This window comes from Periplaneta americana, chromosome 8 (genome assembly GCF_040183065.1).
Source record: "Periplaneta americana isolate PAMFEO1 chromosome 8, P.americana_PAMFEO1_priV1, whole genome shotgun sequence".
NCBI classification, from domain to species: Eukaryota; Metazoa; Arthropoda; class Insecta; order Blattodea; family Blattidae; genus Periplaneta; species Periplaneta americana.
In genome coordinates this window covers 122,458,954-122,480,090 of record NC_091124.1, presented here as the reverse complement: position 1 = coordinate 122,480,090, position 21,137 = coordinate 122,458,954, and the positions used below count along the sequence as shown (strand labels likewise).

Sequence of the window (21,137 nt, the reverse complement as noted above, 5' to 3'; positions counted from 1 at the left end):
ATGGGGGGAGAGGCAGCAACAATTCGAACATGGTTCGAAGAGGAACATAGGTTAAGGGTGTTTGAGAATAAGGTGCTTAGGAAAATATTTGGGGCTAAGAGGGATGAAGTTACAGGAGAATGAAGAAAGTTACACAACACAGAACTACACGCATTGTATTCTTCACCTGACATAATTAGGAACATTAATTCCAGACGTTTGAGATGGGCAGGGCACATAGCACATATGGGTGAATCCAGAAATGCATATAGAGTGTTAGTTGGGAGGCCAGAGGGGGAAAAAGACCTTTGGGGAGGATATGATGGTAGAGACTGGATTAATCTTGCTCAGGATAGGGACCAATGGCGGGCTTATGTGAGAGCAGCAATGAACCTTTGGGTTCCTTGCAAGCAAACGCGAAAGCAAAAGCAAAAGCAAAAGCAAAAGCAAAAGCAAGAGCAAGAGCAAGAGCAAAAGCAAAAAGCAAAAAGCAAAAAGCAAAAGGAAAAACTTTAGTGATTGTAGAAATAAAAGAATAGCATGAAACCTAAAATTAGATACTGTATATGGAAGACAAGTTTCGAGGAAGTGAGAAATAGTTAAGGCATATACATAATTGCTACTCTTTATTGCAGACAATAATGTATAGGCTATGGCATAATTTTAATCACATCATATGACATACACAGTCTTGTTACCAGGAGTATACTCGTACAAGGGTTGTTTGAAAAGTTCAAAGCCTGATATATAAATTAAACTAGGATTATTCTGAAACAATCTTTATTTCTCAACATAATCCCCTCTGAGATTCACACACTTGCTGTAATGCTGCTATATCCTTCGTGTACACAGATTACTCAAGGTCTGCAAAAAACATTATGCTGCTGCAATAACCTCTTTATTTGACGAAAATTATTTTCCAGCCAAGTGAGTTTTGAGCTTTGGGAAAAGAAAGAAGCGTGAGGGTGCGAGATCTTGTGAATGGGGAGAGAGGCAGCAACAATTCGAACCTGGTTTGTGGAGTTTATTTTCCACAATTGCAGACATGTGAGCAGGTGCATTGTCGAGATGAACCAACACTTTCTTCTTGATCATACCTGGCCTCTTCTAGCGAATTTTCACTTTCAGTGGCTGCAGAGATTTGAATAATATCCTCCGGTTATTTTCTTCCCATTGCTAGATAGACAGATAGTCAATCATGATTATTGCCTTAGAATCCCAGAACACGGACACCATGTCTATTCCAACCAATTGAATAGCTTTTGCTTTCTTTGGAGGTAGAGAATTACTTTGTTTCCATTGTTTCGACTGCTGTTTTATCTCTGGTATTTAGTAGGATCTAGGTTTCATCAGTGGTCACAAACTATCTAAAAAATCGAGCATATTTTTCTCGAATCGATTAAGACAATCCTTCAAAATTTGTGCATCGGATGTGTCTTTATTCCAGTGTTAAATTCGAAATCCATTTTGCGGAGACCTTGGACATGCCCAAGACATTGACTAAGATATGGCGCACCTATTCAGTTGAGATACGCATTACCTCGATAATTTCCCGCACTTTCAGTTGATGGTCATTCAATACCATATCATGAATTTTTTCTACAATTTCTTCACTTGTTGCTGTTACTGGACGTCTATTGCAGGAGTCGTCTTCCACACCTTCTCGATCATGTTTAATAATAGTGTCGCCATTTTTTCACAGTCAAAAATGTTAGAGCAGATTCCCCCAGTGTAGTATCCATGTATGTTTCAATTTCTGTTGGACTCATTCCCGTTTTTACAAAATATAATGACAGCATGAAGCTCGATATTTTCCATTTTTGCCAATCTGTTCAGCATACTGACTTCAAAATTAAACTATACAAAATGTAGTCAACAGAAAATTACGATTTTTCGTGCTTACACAGATGTAAAATGGGTGCTAATAATGGCAGCACTTCCCTATATCTATACGATAATGTTCTGGATTTTGGCTTATCAATATAACATAGTCTATATAAAATTTTTATGAACTTTTGTACATGCAGTTGATTACAAGTTATATTATAATTTGCAATTTTATGTAGGCCTAATATTTTTCTTTATCCTTAGACTTATTTGTTTTGTATTACACAGCACAATTTGGTTTAATTGTACCAACTGTAAGTGGGATTTATTCCTGTTCTTGGCAGAATAAATAAATAAATCACAAGAATATAAGCATTAAGTCACAATTTTTCTTACAATGCTCAATCTGTTACAGCAATCTTCATAGAGATTATAAATATATAACATTGCTAATGATATGTTTAGCATAATGCATATGAACTTTGAGGAGAAACACTTCTGCCCGTCCTTCAGACTGGCTTCCAATTATCACATAACTAGGGTCTCCTATTGCCAATCTATCCCTCCAGTATCTTTGGGATTCCTGCACACAGCTTGCTTGCAATACCAACGTTCCTCATGAATGCACACACTGAGTTGGCCACCACTGGTCGACACTTTCATGTGTCACTTTATCTTCAGTATGCAAAACGTTCTATAAATTAATTTCGAATAAATTAGTCCTTCATGTTATTTTCATGTTCATCATTACTAGAAGAGTTCAATTGTGGCACTCTCTGAAATAAGAACTTAATGTACGTTACATCCTTTTTCCGTTTCCAGCATATATTGTATCCTTAGTAATATACTGCATCTTCCTGCTGACAAAATTTGTGACAGCGACGTGAGATTCGAACTCACGACCAGCGTCCCGCAAGAGAGCAGATCGCGCGGGCTCCACGGAGCACTGAGGGATGGCGCACGGAGGAGAGAAGAGAGGGGAAAGGGCCTACGCGGCGAGGGAGATTGCGCACGCAGCTGCTTGCGGAGCGAAGGGGGGACGGACCCTCCCGAATCTTCTAGAGGAGTCCGTCGAAGCAGCAGCGTGCGAGATGATTCGAGAATGGACACACGTGTGGAACTTTCCAGGCTACGTCACTGTGGTTATAAAAGAAGAAACGCGAGTGAAATCAGATAGTGTGTGTGTGATTCAGCCATTCAGTGAGTAAGCCAGAACAAGCAAGCCAGAGTTCGACTCGAGTGTGCGTCCGCAACTGTGTCAGCATCCGAAGGCCTGAGTTAGAGTGCAGTGGACCGCAGTTGGAGGGACCTGAGTTCGAGTGCAGTGGACCGCAGTTGGAGGGACCTGAGTTCGAGTGCAGTGGACCGCAGTTGGAGGGACCTGAGTTCGAGTACAGTGGACTGTCTCTGAAGGTCTGTGGTTCGAGATACGGTGAACTCGAGTGACTGAGCTAGAAGAACTGTGAACTGAGAACTGACAGTTCTGATTTGTAAATAGTGCTTTGTAAATATTAGTTAAGATTAACAGTTCATTGTTGTTCGTAATAGTCCAAGTAAATTGTCATTGTCGTTTGTGGAGTGCAATAACGAACGCTGTGTTGCTGTGCGGAGAGCAAATCCCATTGTTGACGGGAGTGAAGTTAAATTGTAGAGAGTGAAGAATAGTTATTGTTGTGACAATAAATTACATTGTTGTTGAGTTGAAATAAATTTACAATATTATTTCCCTCCAACAAACATATCACCTTCTAGAAACACTTCAACATCATTCTGTACAATGCTTTTATATCAGATCTAAAATGTTTGATGCTTTGTATCTCAAATTCAAGATTTGTAGTTAAGTTCTCATTTCAGAGAACACAATTGTATATAATGAATATGAACGAAACTCCTGCAACAGTTTAGCAGACATCACTGTGCCCAGATGGATAATTCTGAAAATATGCATTTTTCGCGAAAATCTCAAAATCAAGTTTTGCAAAATTACAAGGCTTTTCATTTATATATCAAATAGAAGTCAACAGAAGATAATGGTAATTATGATGACGATGATGATATGGATATCATGATGATTAATATGATATGACAGAAAGTAAGCAATGTATACACTCACTTCAAATGTATGTGGGACTATCCGCTCCACTCTGGGCTGCACGTTGTGGCTACCCTCGTACCTGTTCCGGTGGTCATAGAACTGCACCTTGGACTGCTGTAGCTCTGAGGTTAAGTTTGTTGTAGAAGATGGAGGGATGTGACTTGAAGGTCTGGATATATTTTCAGAACTCTTGGAATTTTCAGAAATATCTGAACTAAAGGGCAATTAAAAAGAGAACTCACAATGTAATTTTCTGCAGATTACGCTGAGCCTGTTAAAACAACAAGGAAATTCTTAACATTATGTACCTTATCATACTGCCATTTGATCTGCTCCTTTTAATTTGTGCCTCTTCTGCAGGGGGTGCTCATACGGCTATGCGCAGACACGTAAATTTTAGACAGTTGACGCATGACGTCACCGAGGAAGCTAAACAATTGGCAGTATGAATTAAAAGCAAGCTATAAGTTGTTTTCTAGCAGTGATTCTGGTTACGTGTGCCCTAAATGTGACAAATCTGCACTCATAGTGGAATATTTCCAAATAAAAATGTGTTATAATGAACTGAATTATATTTATAGCAGTTACTGTTGTTAATTCGGGCTTTCACGTGTTTTATAATCGTAGTATATAGGTTATGTATTTAAGTTAGCCCACGTGGTATTAAGTTAATTAGTTTATTGTAAATATTTTGTGCCTAAAAACATATTGCATTATTTACCATGCCCGGTTGCGCAGTGTTTTCGTGTAAAAATTATAATCGTAAGACTAAAGGTTCAGATTTGATTTACCACACCTTTCCCAAGGATGACAGTGTTTGTAAGCAATGGATTCATGCTTGCAGAAGGAAAGACAAAATCAACATTAAAAATGCCACCGTGTGTAGTGTTCATTTTCTACCAGAAGATTGTGAGAGGGACCTGAAAGCCGAGCTCTTGAACATTAAACCTAAAAAGATGCTTAAAATTTCTGCAGTTCCTTCATTGCATCTGGACATCGATTCAAGACCAAACAAGATGAATATAGAGGCTTCATCTTCACACCAGCCAGAGTCACCACAAATTACGGTAAGTGACAGACAGACAAGGCAGATTAATCGACATTCAAGAAAGCGAGGGCTTGAGAGATTGAAGACACTATCACCCAAGAAGAAGAAGTTTGATGTTGGTACAATTACAGATAGCACTAGTGACTCAGAAAGACATTTGAAAGCATGGTTAGACAAATTAGAGAAAGATAATAAACAAATGCAGACTGAAATGAATAAGTTAAAACTTAAAAATAAGTCACTGACCTTGGCTCTGAGCAGGAAAAGTAAACATATACAGCAACTTGAGAACAGAATTAATGCAAAGGTAAAAGAGAGAGTTTCCATTGTTTTCAGAAAAATTTTTACAGAAAACCAGATCAAGAACTTGTTGGTGACAAAAAAGAAGCCAAAATGGACAAGAGAAGATATAAGCAGAGCCTTGACACTCCGCTCAATATCGAGGAAATGCTACATATATTTAAGGCAAAGTGTAGGAATCCCCTTACCATCACTGTCAACTCTAAGGCGCTGGGTTTCCAATTCCTTTAAGTGCAGGCCTGGCATATTAAGTGATGTTTTATTTATGATGCAAACTCAATGCAAGAATTTAACAAAAAATGAACTTTTATGTATCCTGAGTTTTGATGAAATGAATGTGGATGCTAGAGTGTGCTATGACCAAGATGAGGATAAAGTTTATGGGCCCCACAGCCAGGCACAAGTCGTAATGGTTCAAGCGCTATGCAGTAATTGGAAGCAGCCAATATTTTTTGATTTTGACGTTACAATGACAGGATCATTGCTAAAAGAAATCATTTTAGAAGTGCAAAAGGTGGGTGTTGTTATTGTGGGAGTTGTAAGTGACATGGGTGGGAAAAACAAGAGAGTCTGGAAGGATTTGGAAGTAGATCACAAGAAAAGTTGTTTTGATAACCCCAGTGATGACACCAAGCGCATATGGGTTTTCCAAGATGTGCCACACATGATAAAATTATTGAGAAACCACTTCATTGACGATGGTTTTACTTTACCCAGTGGGAAGATAATTAACAAAACCATTATCGAGAATATTTTATCTATGGATGGAGGTGAAATAAAAATCTGCCCGAAACTGAAATATAACCATCTAATGGTATCAGGTAGAGACCGACAGCGTGTCCGTCCTGCATGTGAATTATTTTCAAATCACGTTGCAAAAGCCATTAGTTATCTCTTGCCAAATGAACATGAAGCATCAGAATATTTCAAACTTGTTAATGATGTTTTTGATATTTTCAATTCTAGGATTCCGGACAGTGAACAAATTCTCATTGCAAGTGGTTTTGGCATACATTTTAAAGACCAAGAGAATATCCTAAGGACATTTCATACCATGTGTGAAAAAATGAGAGTTGGTAAGAACACTTCACTGCTTCCTTTACAGAAAGGTTTTATAATGTCCATTAGATCTTTATTAGGTTGTTTTTCTGACCTCAGAAAATTGTATGGGCTAAGCTACATCTTAACTGCTAGACTGAACCAAGACTGCCTTGAAAATCTTTTCTCTCAAATAAGAGCATTGGGACGCACTTACGACCATCCCCTTCCAGTAGAATTTAAAAACCGTTTGAGGCTGCTTATAATGAGTCGCAACATTTCAGACATTTCGTTCAATTCCTCAGCTGTTGAACTAGAAGCAGATACAATTGATTATCTTACTTCTAACCTTTTTGCAGGACTTCTACCAGACATGACAGAGGCATTGGCAATGATAGAAAATGATTCTGAAATTTCAGAAATTACTGTTGAAAACCTTCCTGAAGCAAGAGTCATACAAAATGTTTCTGAATTTTCCAGCGAAGGTCTATGATATTTGGCTGGCTATATAGCTTTTCGCTGTCGTGAAGTAGATAGATCATTAGGCGATCCTACAGGCCAATTAATTAGTGTTACACCAGATGCATTGCCGGTACATCAGGGCTGGATTGAAAAACTGTCTCGAGGAGGTCTGCTCAAACCATCAGATGAATGGCTATGCACAGTGAAACAGTTTGAAGTAGTGTTTGTAGGAGTGCATGGTGATAAATTAAACTGCTGCAACGTCATTAAGGGCATGTGTAACATTCTCGCACAGAAGTTTCCACATGTACATCCATTAATAATTAAAATATATACGAGAACAAGGACATTTATCCGCATTCGTTCACTGAATACGGCAGCGAAGACTGCAAGAGCAGCGGAACTACAAAGAAAGAAGGCACGTAAATGGCAAGCTTCTGCTAGGCGCTGACAAGAGAGAAGAATTCATTCCAATCTTCAGGGAGGAGGAAAAAGGTATGTGATATAAATACCTACTTAATGATTATTGTGTTTGAAAATATGCAGCCTATTTTCAAACATAATAAAGTGTTCACAACTTCACATATTCATAGTCAATGAATGGCATGAGGTGGCTAGCTTTATTCTCCAACCGACTTCACCCCGTGGAGTCATGGTAATTTTAAATGAGGCTGAAAGGGCTCTAGAGCCAATCTAGGTCCAAAGATGTCAAGCATAATATGTTTGTAACATTTAATATAGTTTATAGCTTTAAGTGAGTTCTGTTAATAATCAGCTTAATGTGTATTATAACGAGTATTTGAAAATATAGGACTAATGATATTGTAATATATATGGAAAAATTATGTGCCTATATTAATTAAAATACATAGGCCTACTATCAGAAATAATTAGGCCTACCCATGGCTTTATTATTTCTGCATGTTCTAATAATATTTATTAATGTGTTATGTTTTCTGTCATTGTTATTATGTTAGGAAATTATTAGCATTCACTATGTAATTGTTCTATTTAATAACGAACATTTCTTATGAAGGGTAACTATATTTTCTGATACAAAAATATTATTTCGTACAAACTCTTCTCCAGTTTAGAAGATGAAATTACTTGTAACACATAGGGATAAGACACGCTTAATATAGTTTCCTTTTGTGAGTGGTACATTTTTCCTCACAAATAAAAGTTAAACAAAAAACAAATTGTCGTTTAAAAGAATTTTGTGTGATAACTTGTTACAAATACTTCGGTGCTAGGAGGCCATAATGCATCCCGTGGCTAACGAGCTTCCGAAGTGACGTCACGAGTTCGTCTGCTAGCGGAAATTGCCGAGTGGCTCTACCTTATAGTAAATCCATATACCTTGCCTCTTCTGATTCAGAATCTGATGCACTCAATGACGACACAGATGGAGTTTGTTCTCCTTTGGGAATAACACCAAGTGTACAAATGCAGACCGCACAGTCACACACACATTTTCGTTTGTGTGTGGGAAGCTCTATACCATCACTGTCTATTTTCTCAAAGAATTGCTTCTTATTCTGATACCTAATGAACAGAAAGATAAACACAATCCATATACAGAACAGCTGTAAAAGGGTTATACTAAAGTCTTAGGCGTGTTAACATTACATCAATACTAGTGGCTTGTGCAGCAAATTCTGCAAACTAAGTCCTAAAGAAGTTCAAATAAAAATTTTTCAGATTTATTTTCAATGAAGAATACCAGGCATTTTGAACGTTATTTGCTTGCATAATAATGGAACATACTCCCTCTGAATGTTTTTTTTATGCTAAATACTTTTTCTTGAACCTATCCCACCTTCAGTTTTTGAGTTTCAACGCGAAAACGCAAGTAACAATGTTAAGATGATAAGTGGGTTTTTCATGTGGACGTAAAGCAATAGCTATTTCAGGTCATTGTGGACTGTAGGTGAAAGTTAAAAAAAAAGTCAGGTTTGCTATGCTTTCGAACAATAGACATAGCATCTTGGCATAGCTGCTGCATGTTTCGTGAACTATCTTGAAATATATCCCGCTAAGAGAACTTGCTGAAATGATTGAGAGACTACAAAATTTTATAGGCCTCTTATTTCATCAGTAAGTAATACCTTTTGGTCTTTCCTTATTAATTATAATTTTTGCGCTCTCTCGAGCCAATACTGAAGAGAATAAGGCATATAAATATCTACACCACACCGCCGTTACATACATGAAAAAGGCTCAACCCCACTTGATAAATAACTATATAAATATTTGATTTTTAATAACACTATTATCTTACGTAAATATATATATATATATATATATATATATATATATATATATATATACACACACGAGGCCTGTCTAAAAAGTATCCGACCTTAAATTTTCCCGCGCAAAGTAGTGATTCTAAGGCGGCGCCACTGTGCACGGTGGAAGGAGGAACCGTAATGCGCATGCTTGAATTTTTTCACCGCATTTGCTTGTGCCAGCCACTGGCTGGTGGTCGCCAAGTAAGGTGCTGTTCTAAGTGTTTGTCGGATTTAGTTTTCTCGCAAGATGACTGAACGAATTGAGCAAAGATACTGCATCAAATTTTGTGTAAAGCTTGGTGATTCTCAAAGTCAAACAATTCGTAAGATTCAGCAGGTGTTTGGGGAAGATGCGATGGGTGTAACACAAATTAAGGAGTGGTTCAACCGATTCAAAGATGGCCGCAACATCAGCGGAGAGTGAGCAGCGTTGTGGCAGGTCCCAAACTGCTCGGAATGCAGCTGTTGTTGAGAGGGTGCGAAATTTGGTGATGGCAGATCGTCGTTTGACCGTGCGGGAGATTGCCGAAGAGGTTGGAGTGAGTAAAGATTCTGCACATGCAATTTTGCGTGATGATTTGAACATGAACCGAGTGGCTGCGAAATTCGTGCCCAAGTTGTCGTCCCCGGAAAAAAAAGACCTCTGTCGTGACGTTGCACAGGACCTTCTGGACACCACCAACACTGATCCTGGGTTTCTGAACACCGTGATAACTGGAGATGAGTCATGGGTTTATGGGTACGACCCAGAAACAAAAAGACAGTCGTCGCAATGGAAGCATCCCGAGTCTCCAAGGCCGAAGAAAGCGCGGCAGGTGCGAAGCAAAATCAAGGTGATGCTGACTGTTTTCTTTGATGTCCGTGGAATTGTGCATCACGAATACGCACCGGAAGGACAAATGGTGACAAAGGAGTACTATCACGATGTTCTCCGGCGACTCCGTGATGCAGTTCGGCACAAAAGACCAGACATGTGGACGGCGAACAACTGGCACTTGCATCACAGCAACGCCCCCACACATTCATCCCAATTGATCCACACTTTCTTGGCCAAACATGGAATTACAACCGTTCGCCAACCTCCCTACTCTCCAGACCTGGCTCCTTGCGACTTCTGGTTGTTTCCAAAATTGAAGACACCACTGAAAGGATCCCGTTTTGAGAGTAGAGAAGAGATAATGAGGAACGCGACGACGGAGCTGAACACCATTCCAAAAGAAGACTTCCAGAGGTGGTTCCGGCAGAGGAAGGATCGGTGGGCTAAGTGTGTGCAAGCACAAGGGGCCTACTTTGAAGGGGATTAGGGTCCCAACCCCGTCAGGTATTTGAAATATTTTTTCTGGCTAAAGGTCGGATACTTTTTAGACAGGCCTCGTATGTACTATATAGCCGCTACTCAGTAAATTATATATAGAAATGAAGATCTAATTTAACATATTCTCTACATCTACTTACATAACTCCAAAACGTTTCACTTTCATATCATCAATATAGCATTAATAATTAACTAGTGGCTTGTGCAGCAAATGCTGCAAACTAAGTTCATTAGACGTTCAAATACACATTTTTCAGATTTATTTTCAATGAAGAATACCAGACATTCTGAAAGTTATTTGCTTCCATAATAATGAAAGATACTCTCTCTCGAGCCAATACTGAAGAGAACCATGCATATAAATATCTACACCACACCACCATTAAATATATGAAAAAGACCCAACCCCACTTGATTAATAACTACTATAAAAATATTTGATTTTTAATAATATTATTATCTTACGTAAGTTTCATAGCTTTCAGTAACATATACTATATATCGTCGCTTAAGAAACAATACTGCGTAACTGACATTTTTGGTCAAAACTGTTTTTTTGCACAGATGGTACCTCCACTGTCATCTGCAAGCATTGACAAGCGCGGGAATTTGATTGCATGAATGGCCTGCATGCGAAGGAGGGGGGTACAATACCGCGTATCTGAAGTCACGAGAAGTCTGTAGGAAATACCGCGAATCTGACAACAGATATTATGTCTGCGCCCTCAGTACAGAAGCTGGTTCTCGTTACTGCCTTGTAAAATTGTGTCAACAGTGTGTGATATTCTGAGAAGATTAAAGAAGTGATCAGTTTCAAATATTTTAAAAGATAAATATAATAGAATTATTTCACTAATGTTAATTGAATGTTAGTTGAGCTGAATTCACGCAGAATCTTACTGTAAGTTCATTCACTGAAATATAGTACATTTAATATTTTATTATTATATAGGCCTACAGATACAAGAAAAGAAATGGACAATGAATCAGACGACGATCAGTTTAGCGAGAACGAAATCCTATCTGGTATGTCCTGCATTCAAGACGGGAGAAACTTCTGTGAACATTACCAAAGGTATGGCATAAGAAGTATCACAGTTATTAAACGTTTATTTTTCTTCAATTATGGAATCATAACAGCAAACTTAATTTAAGTAATATAAATAATCATGAATGGGCCGCTAAAATAATTTGTGCTACATTCAATGGTTCTGAGCTTGGTTCCTTCTATTTCCTCCGGTAGGAGGAAGATCTAAATTGATGATAATATTTACTACACATGTTTTTTAATCCATTTATATCACATTTGTAAACACTAGTAATATCATCTTATTCGTAGGTGTACTGCCTGATAATTCAAATGCAAAAGAAAGCCATTCTTCTGAAAATGGGCTGCTGCAGATCAAGCATTGTCCGTCCAGTGTTACCGGTAAGGTTATGATCATATTATGTAGTCTGGTATGATTTAAAGTAACACTATTAAAATAATACCGCTAGAAATAGGATAGGACAGAAACTGAAGATAATACCCCGTCAATGAAGGATCTACACCAAATTTTGGATGCATCTTCAGATGTAGACGACCCCGAAGAATTCGTGAGTGCTACTTATTCTACATCTACATCATCAGAAAAAGGTAAAGAGAAGAATCTACAAGTGTTTCATGGAAATTTGACAGAAAAGAGAAAAAGAAGTTCAAAGCCACACAAGAGTAAGTGGAAGAAAATGAAAAATAGAAAACTTAGAATGGAAGAGGAAGCTTATCTTAGCTACAAGAGATCGAAAGATGGCAAAGTGACACATGATATGGAAAGAGATGCAAGGAATTTGGGGCCAGAGTGTAATTATAAAATGTGCCAAAATTCGAAAGTATGAGGCTGTAATTTAATTTCTAATGAGAGAAGACACATCTTTCAGGCATTCTGGAAAACTATGACTTGGGAACAGAGGACCGTTCACGTATCAAATCTTGTGAATTTCAGTCCTACGAAAAGACCTGGCAGTACAAATTCAGAATCGAGAAGAAAGAGAACATTTGTCTACAATCTAAAAGTTGATGAGAAAAAATTCAGGTTTGCAAAAAGATGTTTCTGTGTACATTGGGAATTAAAGATTGAACTGTGCGATATTGGTTAGCTAATACCTACTGATGGCGTCCCTTCAGTAAAAAAAGTCATCTTCTCGTGCAAAAGCACAGAAAAAAAAGAACATTAGTAGCCTGCCTAAATTATCGTCACATTATTGTGTGTAGAACCGATTGTGCCATAGTTTTTATGATAGTATTCAACACTAGGGTTACTCAAGGATTACTTTTTGTGATTTCAGCATAGGCCTATAATTATTTCTTTATTGTGTTTAACGAATATTGTGCCTGAAAAATTAGCATCATTATTATATTTTTATATGATTTTCTTTTCATTATTCGCAAGTCAGTCAAGTCCATTGTCAATAATAATAATAATAATAATAATAATAATAATAATAATAATTATAATAATAATAATAATCATTATCTTATTATTCATTATTTTATTATAAAATTATACTTGTCAGCAACGTTTTAGTAACAATTCTACTTTCTATTCAAATGCGTAGTGTGAAAATAAAGTACCTTGTAATAGATTATTATTATTATTATTATTATTATTATTACTATTATTATTATTATTATTATTATTATTATTATTATTATTATTATTATTATTATTATTATAACAATAAACATTGAACTGTGTCTTCGTTTTTCCTTTCCCATAGTTTCAGCATTTGATTGACTAAGAATGCAGCAATCATTGTCTGGAACGTAATCTAGTGCTGATTCAAACTACAGCCTACCGACCTTGATCTCAAGTCAGACAGTAGGACAACAATTCAGATAACACATTGACATATACAAGAGCACGAATAATATTTTCAGAAGGCAGTTTTAACGTAAAGTAAACTCTTGTCAACATGTGTCCTGAAGCTGCTAAAGTTGTCTCACAATACCGCGTAACTAACAAAATGTAGTCAACGGCAGAGTTCCAATACCTCGTAAGTTACATAGCCAAATGTCTACAGCCATGATCATCCATTTTCACTTAGTTACAAATTAGTTAAGCTATTTCATAGCCATACACCACTTTTGAAGACTATTGCGTTATTTTTATGGTTTTTATTAGGTTTTTTCCTTCTCCTGTAAAATTTACATTTAGTCATTTACGCGGTATTGGTTCTTAAGCGACGATATACTATATAGCCGCCACTCAGTAAAATATAGAAATCAAAATCTAATTTAAGTTATTCTCTGCATCTACTTATATAACCCCAAAAGTTCCACTTTCATATCATCAATATAGCATTAATATGTATAATTAATGAAAAATAGTCACATAATGGCATTAACTACAATAATATTTCATTTCTAATGGTAATAATGTCATCAAACCACCTCAAGTTTTTTAGTTTTTAATATCCGATACACAGCTGTACTCAGAAAATTACACACTACAGAATCGAACCTGTAAATTATTTTTAGTAAGTTAAGTTTTTAATAACCAATTTAATTTGAGCACTAAATATGTCAGCATTCTTGCAGATCAGGCCTTCGTGTAATATTGTTTACTGTAGTGTGTTTTGTTTTATTCTGAAATGCAATTAGCTAGTTCTCAAAACTGAAGACAGATGGATTTTGGAAAATAGGAAAATTATGTTGAAAAATTGACATTTTAATGAAAACTACTATTTTTCTGAAAAAACTTTGAGTTCCAAGCTTCAAAATGAGGGAGTCATTTATTAAAATCCGTTCAGCCGTTTTCCAGTAATTTCCATTACCAGTTCAATTATATATATATATATATATAGACTAGTGGCTTGTGCAACAAATGCTGTCTTCAGTTCTTAGAGTTTCAATGTGAAATCGCAAGTAACATTATCAGGACGATCAGTGGGTTTTTCATGTGGGAGTAATGCAGTAGCCATTTCAGGTCATTGCGGATTGTAGATGAAAGTTAAGAAAATATAAGGTTTGTCATGCTTTGAACAAAAGACTTAGCATCTTGGTATAGCTGCTGCATGTTTCGTGAACTGCCCTGAAATGTAGAGGGCAGAATCACTTTTTCCCACTAAGAAATCTTGCTGAGGTGATCAAGAGACTACAAAATCTTGTAGGTCTCTTTTTTTTTCAGTAAGTAATACCTTTTGGTCTTTTCTTAGGAATTGTAATTTTTGTGCTTCCTCCAGACAATAGAGATCTACCAAATACTGCTGGATTAATTTGTGTAACAATGAATGTTATTCCGTATATTTTCTGTAATATAGGCTGTTGTGAGGAATTTATTGCCGAGATGTGGAAAATGAGGCAAATGATATGTCATAGTTGTAGAAACTTATATGCGCCCTAAATAAAATTGCCCATCGTAAATCGTTAGCAGTTTCAGTGTTTCATTTGTTGCTGGTTGCGGGAAATAAACTTACTCATCACAGTAGCAAGAAGTGAAATGGCATGCTATTTTCCCTACAACAAAATATGCTTGGCAGTGATCACAAATCTAATCAATTAAATCAAAGAAATATGAAATTAATTTTGATGTAGTTTAAAGACGCAGCTAAAACAGGAAGCATGACTCAATTACTATAAGGAAAATTAGAGAATCAGGCACATAAATATCTATATCACACTGCCATTACATATATGAAAAAGACCCACACCACTTGATTAATAACTATAAAAGTATTTCATTTTTAATAACAATATTGTTATCTTACGTAAGTTTTATAGTTTTCAGTAACATAAGTTTATATATAGCCGTTACTCAGTAAATTATAGAAATTAAGATCTAATATTCTTTCTCTGCGTCTACTTACATAAAGCCTCAAAATGTTTCACTTTCATATCATCAATATAGCATTATGTGTTGCATTAACTAATAATACTTCATTTTTAATGGTAATAATGTCATCAAACATTCTTAAGTTTTGTAGTTCTTAATATCCAATACAGTCCACACCTGTGGAGTAAAGGTCAGCGCGTTTGGCTGCGAAACCAGGTGGCCCGGGTTCGAATCCCGGTCGGGGCAAGTTACCTGGTTGAGGTTTTTTCCAGGGTTTTCCCTCAACCCAATACGAGCAAATGCTGGGTAACTTTCAGTGCTGGACCCCGGACTAAATTCACCGGCATTATCACCTTCATTTCATTCAGATGCTAAATAACATAGATGTTGATACAGCGTCGTAAAATAACCCAATAAAATAAAAAAAAAATATCCAATACACAACAGTACTCGGAAAACTACAGACCAGAGGATCAGATCTGTAAATTATTTTTTATACGTTATCAAAAAATTACACAAATGAAGATCGATATATTGACATTATGATGTGAAAGAATCTGAGCCATCTGAACTCTATGTCAGCAATCCTGTAGGTCATGGCCTTCGTGTAATAGTCTATTGTTTATTGTAGTGTGTGTTTTGTTTTATTCTGAAATGCAGTTAATTAGTTCTCAAAACTGACGAAAGATGGATTTTGGAAAAAAGGAAAATGATGTAAGAAAATTGACATTTCACTGAAAACGACTATTTTTCTGAAAAAATTTGAGTTCCAAGCTTCAAAATGAGGGATCATTCATTAAAATCCGTTCAGCTGTTTTCCCGTAATTTCCATTACCAGTTCAAATTATATATACAGATGAGAGGAATGTCTTACTTTTATCTGTTTCTTTACAAAATTACCATCACAATCGACCCATTTTTTTTCTATATTCCCAGGAGTTCAAAATTAATTTGAAATATAGCTCTGTCCCAACATATTGTAAATGATAATTTACTATAAACCCAGATAATAATTCAAGGCTTTCAAATTTGATTTATATCATGAATAGCACAGAATTTCTCATCTATTCTTCATAATATTCTCTGTACAGAGGCATGAAGTGACAGTTAAGGCACTGTCTTGCTGGAATTTTATAGAACATACGAGGATTTGTATCTTCTCTTACAGAGAATTTTTTAGAAAAGGAAAAAATCATTCTCAAACAAAGAAGTGCTTGGCTTCACAGTGGACGTCTTAGCATTGAGAAAAATAAGAATTGATTAACATGTGCACTCACCATACAATTGGAGAGCGACACTCCTGAACTACAGTCTGTTTGTTTTCTTAAAGAGGCTACTATTTCGAGATCAACAAAGATGTTCAAATGCTATGCATTAGTGCCTGTGAGATGCCAGAATGGAGTTCTATACCAGGGCATTTTTTAAATCCTGAAAATATGACAATAATACTTCATTCATAATAGTAATTCCATAGAGAAATAGCAAAGCCAAGACTGTTCTCATATAACGAGTATGTTCCATGTAACAAGTATGTTACTATAATGAGTAGGGACCGGATTTTTATGTAATTACATATTATATTCCTTTCAACCTAACCGTATATAAATAACATATCTTTGCAAATCTTGTAATTACCATTAATATATTAAAATTTGATACTACATATTTTTACATATTTACCCCTTATTACATATGATGGCTTGGTATTACATAAATCTACATATTTAGGGGTTTTATTCAGTTTTCTTCTCTGAAAGGAAAAAAAAAAAAAAAAAACTTCTGCTGGGGAAGTTTACAATTTGAAATACACAGATTTAAAAAACCTTTTTACTTACCCAAAAAAGGATATATTTCGGGACAAAACATAACGTCCTTAGTTCCAGAAAGTAATAGGCACTCACCCCATACCGCCCACTGTAAATATATGAGTGAACAAAAGGCAACCTTTTTCATACAACTACCTTGTATAGTAAAAATCACTCAGAAAGTAGCGTTGCCTTCATGCGGTGGAGTGAGACGAGGGCGACATGATTTGTCTCAAACTATAATATTGTTCTCTACACGTCTTAACAAGCCATTCCCATGCAATTTGCAACCTTACCCACCCTCTTCCTAATTCTTCCAGGGAAAACCCATGTCAAGTCTGACATGAGACTTTCAGGTTATTGCTTGACCTCTTTATTTTAAATTTTGTAGACCTATACAGAAATGGGATTTACCGAGCAATTAGAAAGTATGGTTCTCGGCTGGAATAATCCTACCCTTCTGAATGAGATAGGAATGTCACTTTTCAAACAACAGTTTGTAAATGCCTATAGTTTGAAATTTTAGTAGGTTCTTTGTTTCTTACAGGGAGCAGCTAAAATGCATGTGTCCCACATCTCTCATTTTCTCCTAATCCAGTAAAGCGAAACAGTGCTTGCAGTACTGTTGTTCCTTCACTTCACTCAGTTCTCTAGTTTTAGTACTTACAGTACCTATAAAGTGCAAGTGAGTTTATCTACTGCTTTGAACTAACTAAAATGGCCCCTGTATCTTCAACCCTAACAACAAAAATAAAATCATGAATTGCAATGGAGGAAGCTTTCACTACAGATGGAAAAATAGTAATGTGTCAAGTGTGCGGTAAAAAAGTCTGGTGCTCTATGAAATAACAACTGGAGAGTCTTACCTATCTTATACCTGTGAAATATTGATATTAAATATTTTCATGATTTTACATATTTTGGTACATATTCGGCTCATTTTTCTTACATAATATGTACATATTTCACACCTTGATATTACATAAAAATCCGGTCCTTAATAATAAGTATATTCCATATTATAACTAGTGTGCTCCTGTGATTATTTTTCGTTGATCATGATTAGGACCAGGCTCCATATATAATTATGTATAATTTTACTCGCCAATTAAAAGTCATGCAAAAACAATTTTATACATACTTTGAAAGCCTGTGATGAAGAATGTGCAAAGTTAATCATGCACATTTAGGCGTTCCTGCATATAATAGGCTATTGTGCATATACTGTGTCACATTTTCAGGATTTTGAAGCAGAAATTCCCAAATTTCCATATATCGTAAAAAAATAAGATTCTGGATTGTTTGATTGTTTGCACACAGTATTTATTTTTTATTTATTTTGCTCGATGACTGGATATTTCTTATATTTATGAAGAGCTAATATTCAAAAAGTTAAATCCACTGTTATTTTTCTAGAAAATCACAAAAACTGTCACTTATTATCTATTTACTTCGCATGTTTTATACTGTTAGGTAATTAATAGCATCATTATAGGAGTCCATGTTCTGAATATTGTACTTCACATGTAATTTGGTTCCATGATAATACAAATATTTTGGATATAACCTGTTATGAACTGAATGTAGGAATTAACTTGTTTTGACCTCAATTGTGGATCTAACACCTTTGTGCACTGAACATATTTTATACATTAATGTTAATGTGACAAATGATAGACAGAGAATAACAAGAAATATAGCTTAAACTAAATACACTACTGTTGGCATGCCAGGAGAAGTCGCCAGAAGTACTTAGATGGGGCAGAGGAGAAACAGACGTGCGTGTGTACCGCGCTGTTCACAGCAGTATTCCCGTTTCACAGACATCTGCTACACGTGTCTGAATATGTTTGCGACTTTGTGGAAAAATAGTGGCGTTTTTATTCCAGTGTTTTATTAGTTTCAACAGGACGATTGTTTTCAATATACCACTCACAATTTGTATTGGTACACTAAAATTCTGTCCAGTAACCTCATGTGAAGTTCTTGTGTACTTACTTGGCACATTGCACAACATGCACATTTTGTTTTTAGGAAGATAGTACACCTATTTCAGACTTTGTGGATATAAATCCAGACCCTAATCATGATAGCAGTATCTCCTCTCATATAGCAGGCATACTTTCTAATATACACAGTGATACAATAACTCTTAAGCATTTTATCCTTGTCAGTGTCTGACTCCTTTGTACATTTTACATTTTTTCTCTTAAGCAATTCAACTTCGTACACTTGTCAGACAGGGGGGGGGGGGCTGACGTGGAGTCAGCATAACATGATTTTTACCTAACACAACACAAGACATTACAGATAATCATTTTTATGGATGATGATGATGATTATGGTTATGACGAAGAGGAGGAAAGGGAGAATGGCATAAGAAACGAAGAAAGTCTGCCCAGAGACTGTCTTTATCTATCACAAATACCACATGAACTTGCTGTTTTTTAATCCGAGCATGGTTAATGCTTGCACTACATAGACAGTTACCAGTACCAGAAATACAGTAAATGTGTGATTAAATAAATACGAGTAGATAAATAAATATCAATCACCAAATAGACCTACAGACCATTTCAGTTCATCCAGTAGCCTTTTTTCACAGGACTCTCTTCTTCTCCCCCCCCCCCCCCCCCAACCTTAACCTTTAGATTTATAATGCAGTTATTATTTTTGAACGCATTCTGGCTTATTCATTTCCAAAATGTGTCGAATTCATTGTTTTTTTTTTTTTTTTTTTCAGAGATAGGCTATAATTTACTTATTGTAGGTGCTCCTAATGTGCTTGGGTGCTACACCACATTGTTAATTTTGTTCAAATATAATTTATTTTACGCTATGAATACATATTTTATTTTATCAATTACATAATAAAGTAAATTATTTACTACTCTGATCTCTAATCAGTTTTTCATTAATGCTAGCCCAAAGCATGATACACTCGACTACGCAATCACTAGCTAATAGGCCCAAAAACAATTAACCACACTTATCAGAGGTAAACATGCATTATTCCATCCAAAAATTATATCAGTATTACAAAATTGATTTTTCTGGTCACTCAATTAGATCTACACAGTATAAAGAAGATACAGTAGAGACAACTCTTGTCGGCACCTTTGATGTTGTTGGTACTAAAATCAAGCTCAGGGAGGTCTAGTTTTCAATGAATCCAACCATGTCGCTAGTATCGGCAGAGCTAACAGCAGCTGATTTTAGCGATCAGCTGTTAGAAATTTTAATGTGTATGTTAATTCCAATTTGGAAACCAAAATCAATATCAATATACAAAATATTACTGTCAATAATAGGAATAATCCTGTAGGCCTAAGTATAACGTTACTGGTATGAAATAATATCCATCACTAATATAATGTTATTAGCTAGTCAACAAAATTTTATTATATCCACTGTTGACGTCGTAACTTCATCGAAACGAATGTCATGATCTATGTAGCTAATGGTTGCATCTACCAGTGACTCTAAAATTAGCGTCAATTAGTGAATATTTTCATGATGTTTACATACAGAAATAATTATTATTATGATTATGTTGCCATTCTTTTGCCTCATGTCTTTCAAATTGTTAAAATATGAGTAATAAATCTTTTCAGTTAATATTAAATTATGTCAGCCCTGTCATAAATGGAGAACCATCTGGTGGAGGTTCCAGATAATACACCCGGTTTCGTGACATGCACGCTCAGAATTTGTTCCCACGAAATGGGCTAGTTGTCCTTACTGTATCTTCTTTATACTGTGGACCTACCTTTTATTTGGTGTTTGTTCCAGTATTTTCTTCCCAAGAGATGCTACCATTGCAGATCTCAAATCCTCAACAGTTCGAGAGAATTTTTGTTGTTTCCTTGGTACATTCTTTTTTTCCTCTACGAGTGCCATTTCTGTTTTCAATTTTATGCCTGCTTCTCTTCCTCTACTCTTCGCTAGTATTCGGTTTCTTTGTTGTTCAGCTTCCAGCACTGCAACTGCATCTGGCTGAAAAAATTAATGTTTGTTACAAAAAAATAAACAAAGTGACTGTAAATGTATTCTAATAATATGTCTCCTATAAACTCACAAGATACGGCTAATGTAACAATATTAACCAACTGATAATAATAATTGAAAATACAAAATACATAATTTTTTTAAGTCGTTTATTC

The 21,137-nt window shown here is 35.9% G+C and overlaps 1 protein-coding gene across 2 annotated transcripts in view; it reads right to left on the bottom strand.

The window, feature by feature from the left end:
- Nucleotides 1–21,137, bottom strand: part of LOC138705013 (uro-adherence factor A-like) — a 134,266-nt gene that overhangs the window by 69,818 nt on the left and 43,311 nt on the right. The window contains exons 3-5 of one of the 2 annotated variants that reach the window (XM_069833552.1): nucleotides 20,744–20,970; nucleotides 8,109–8,294; nucleotides 3,920–4,115 (exon numbers count right to left, since the gene is read on the bottom strand). In XM_069833552.1, the coding sequence (XP_069689653.1) occupies nucleotides 3,920–4,115; nucleotides 8,109–8,294; nucleotides 20,744–20,970 (609 nt within the window). Of the gene's footprint in view, nucleotides 1–3,919; nucleotides 4,116–4,209; nucleotides 4,800–8,108; nucleotides 8,295–20,743; nucleotides 20,971–21,137 lie in introns of those variants that run through there. The other variant, XM_069833553.1, reaches the window with a different exon arrangement.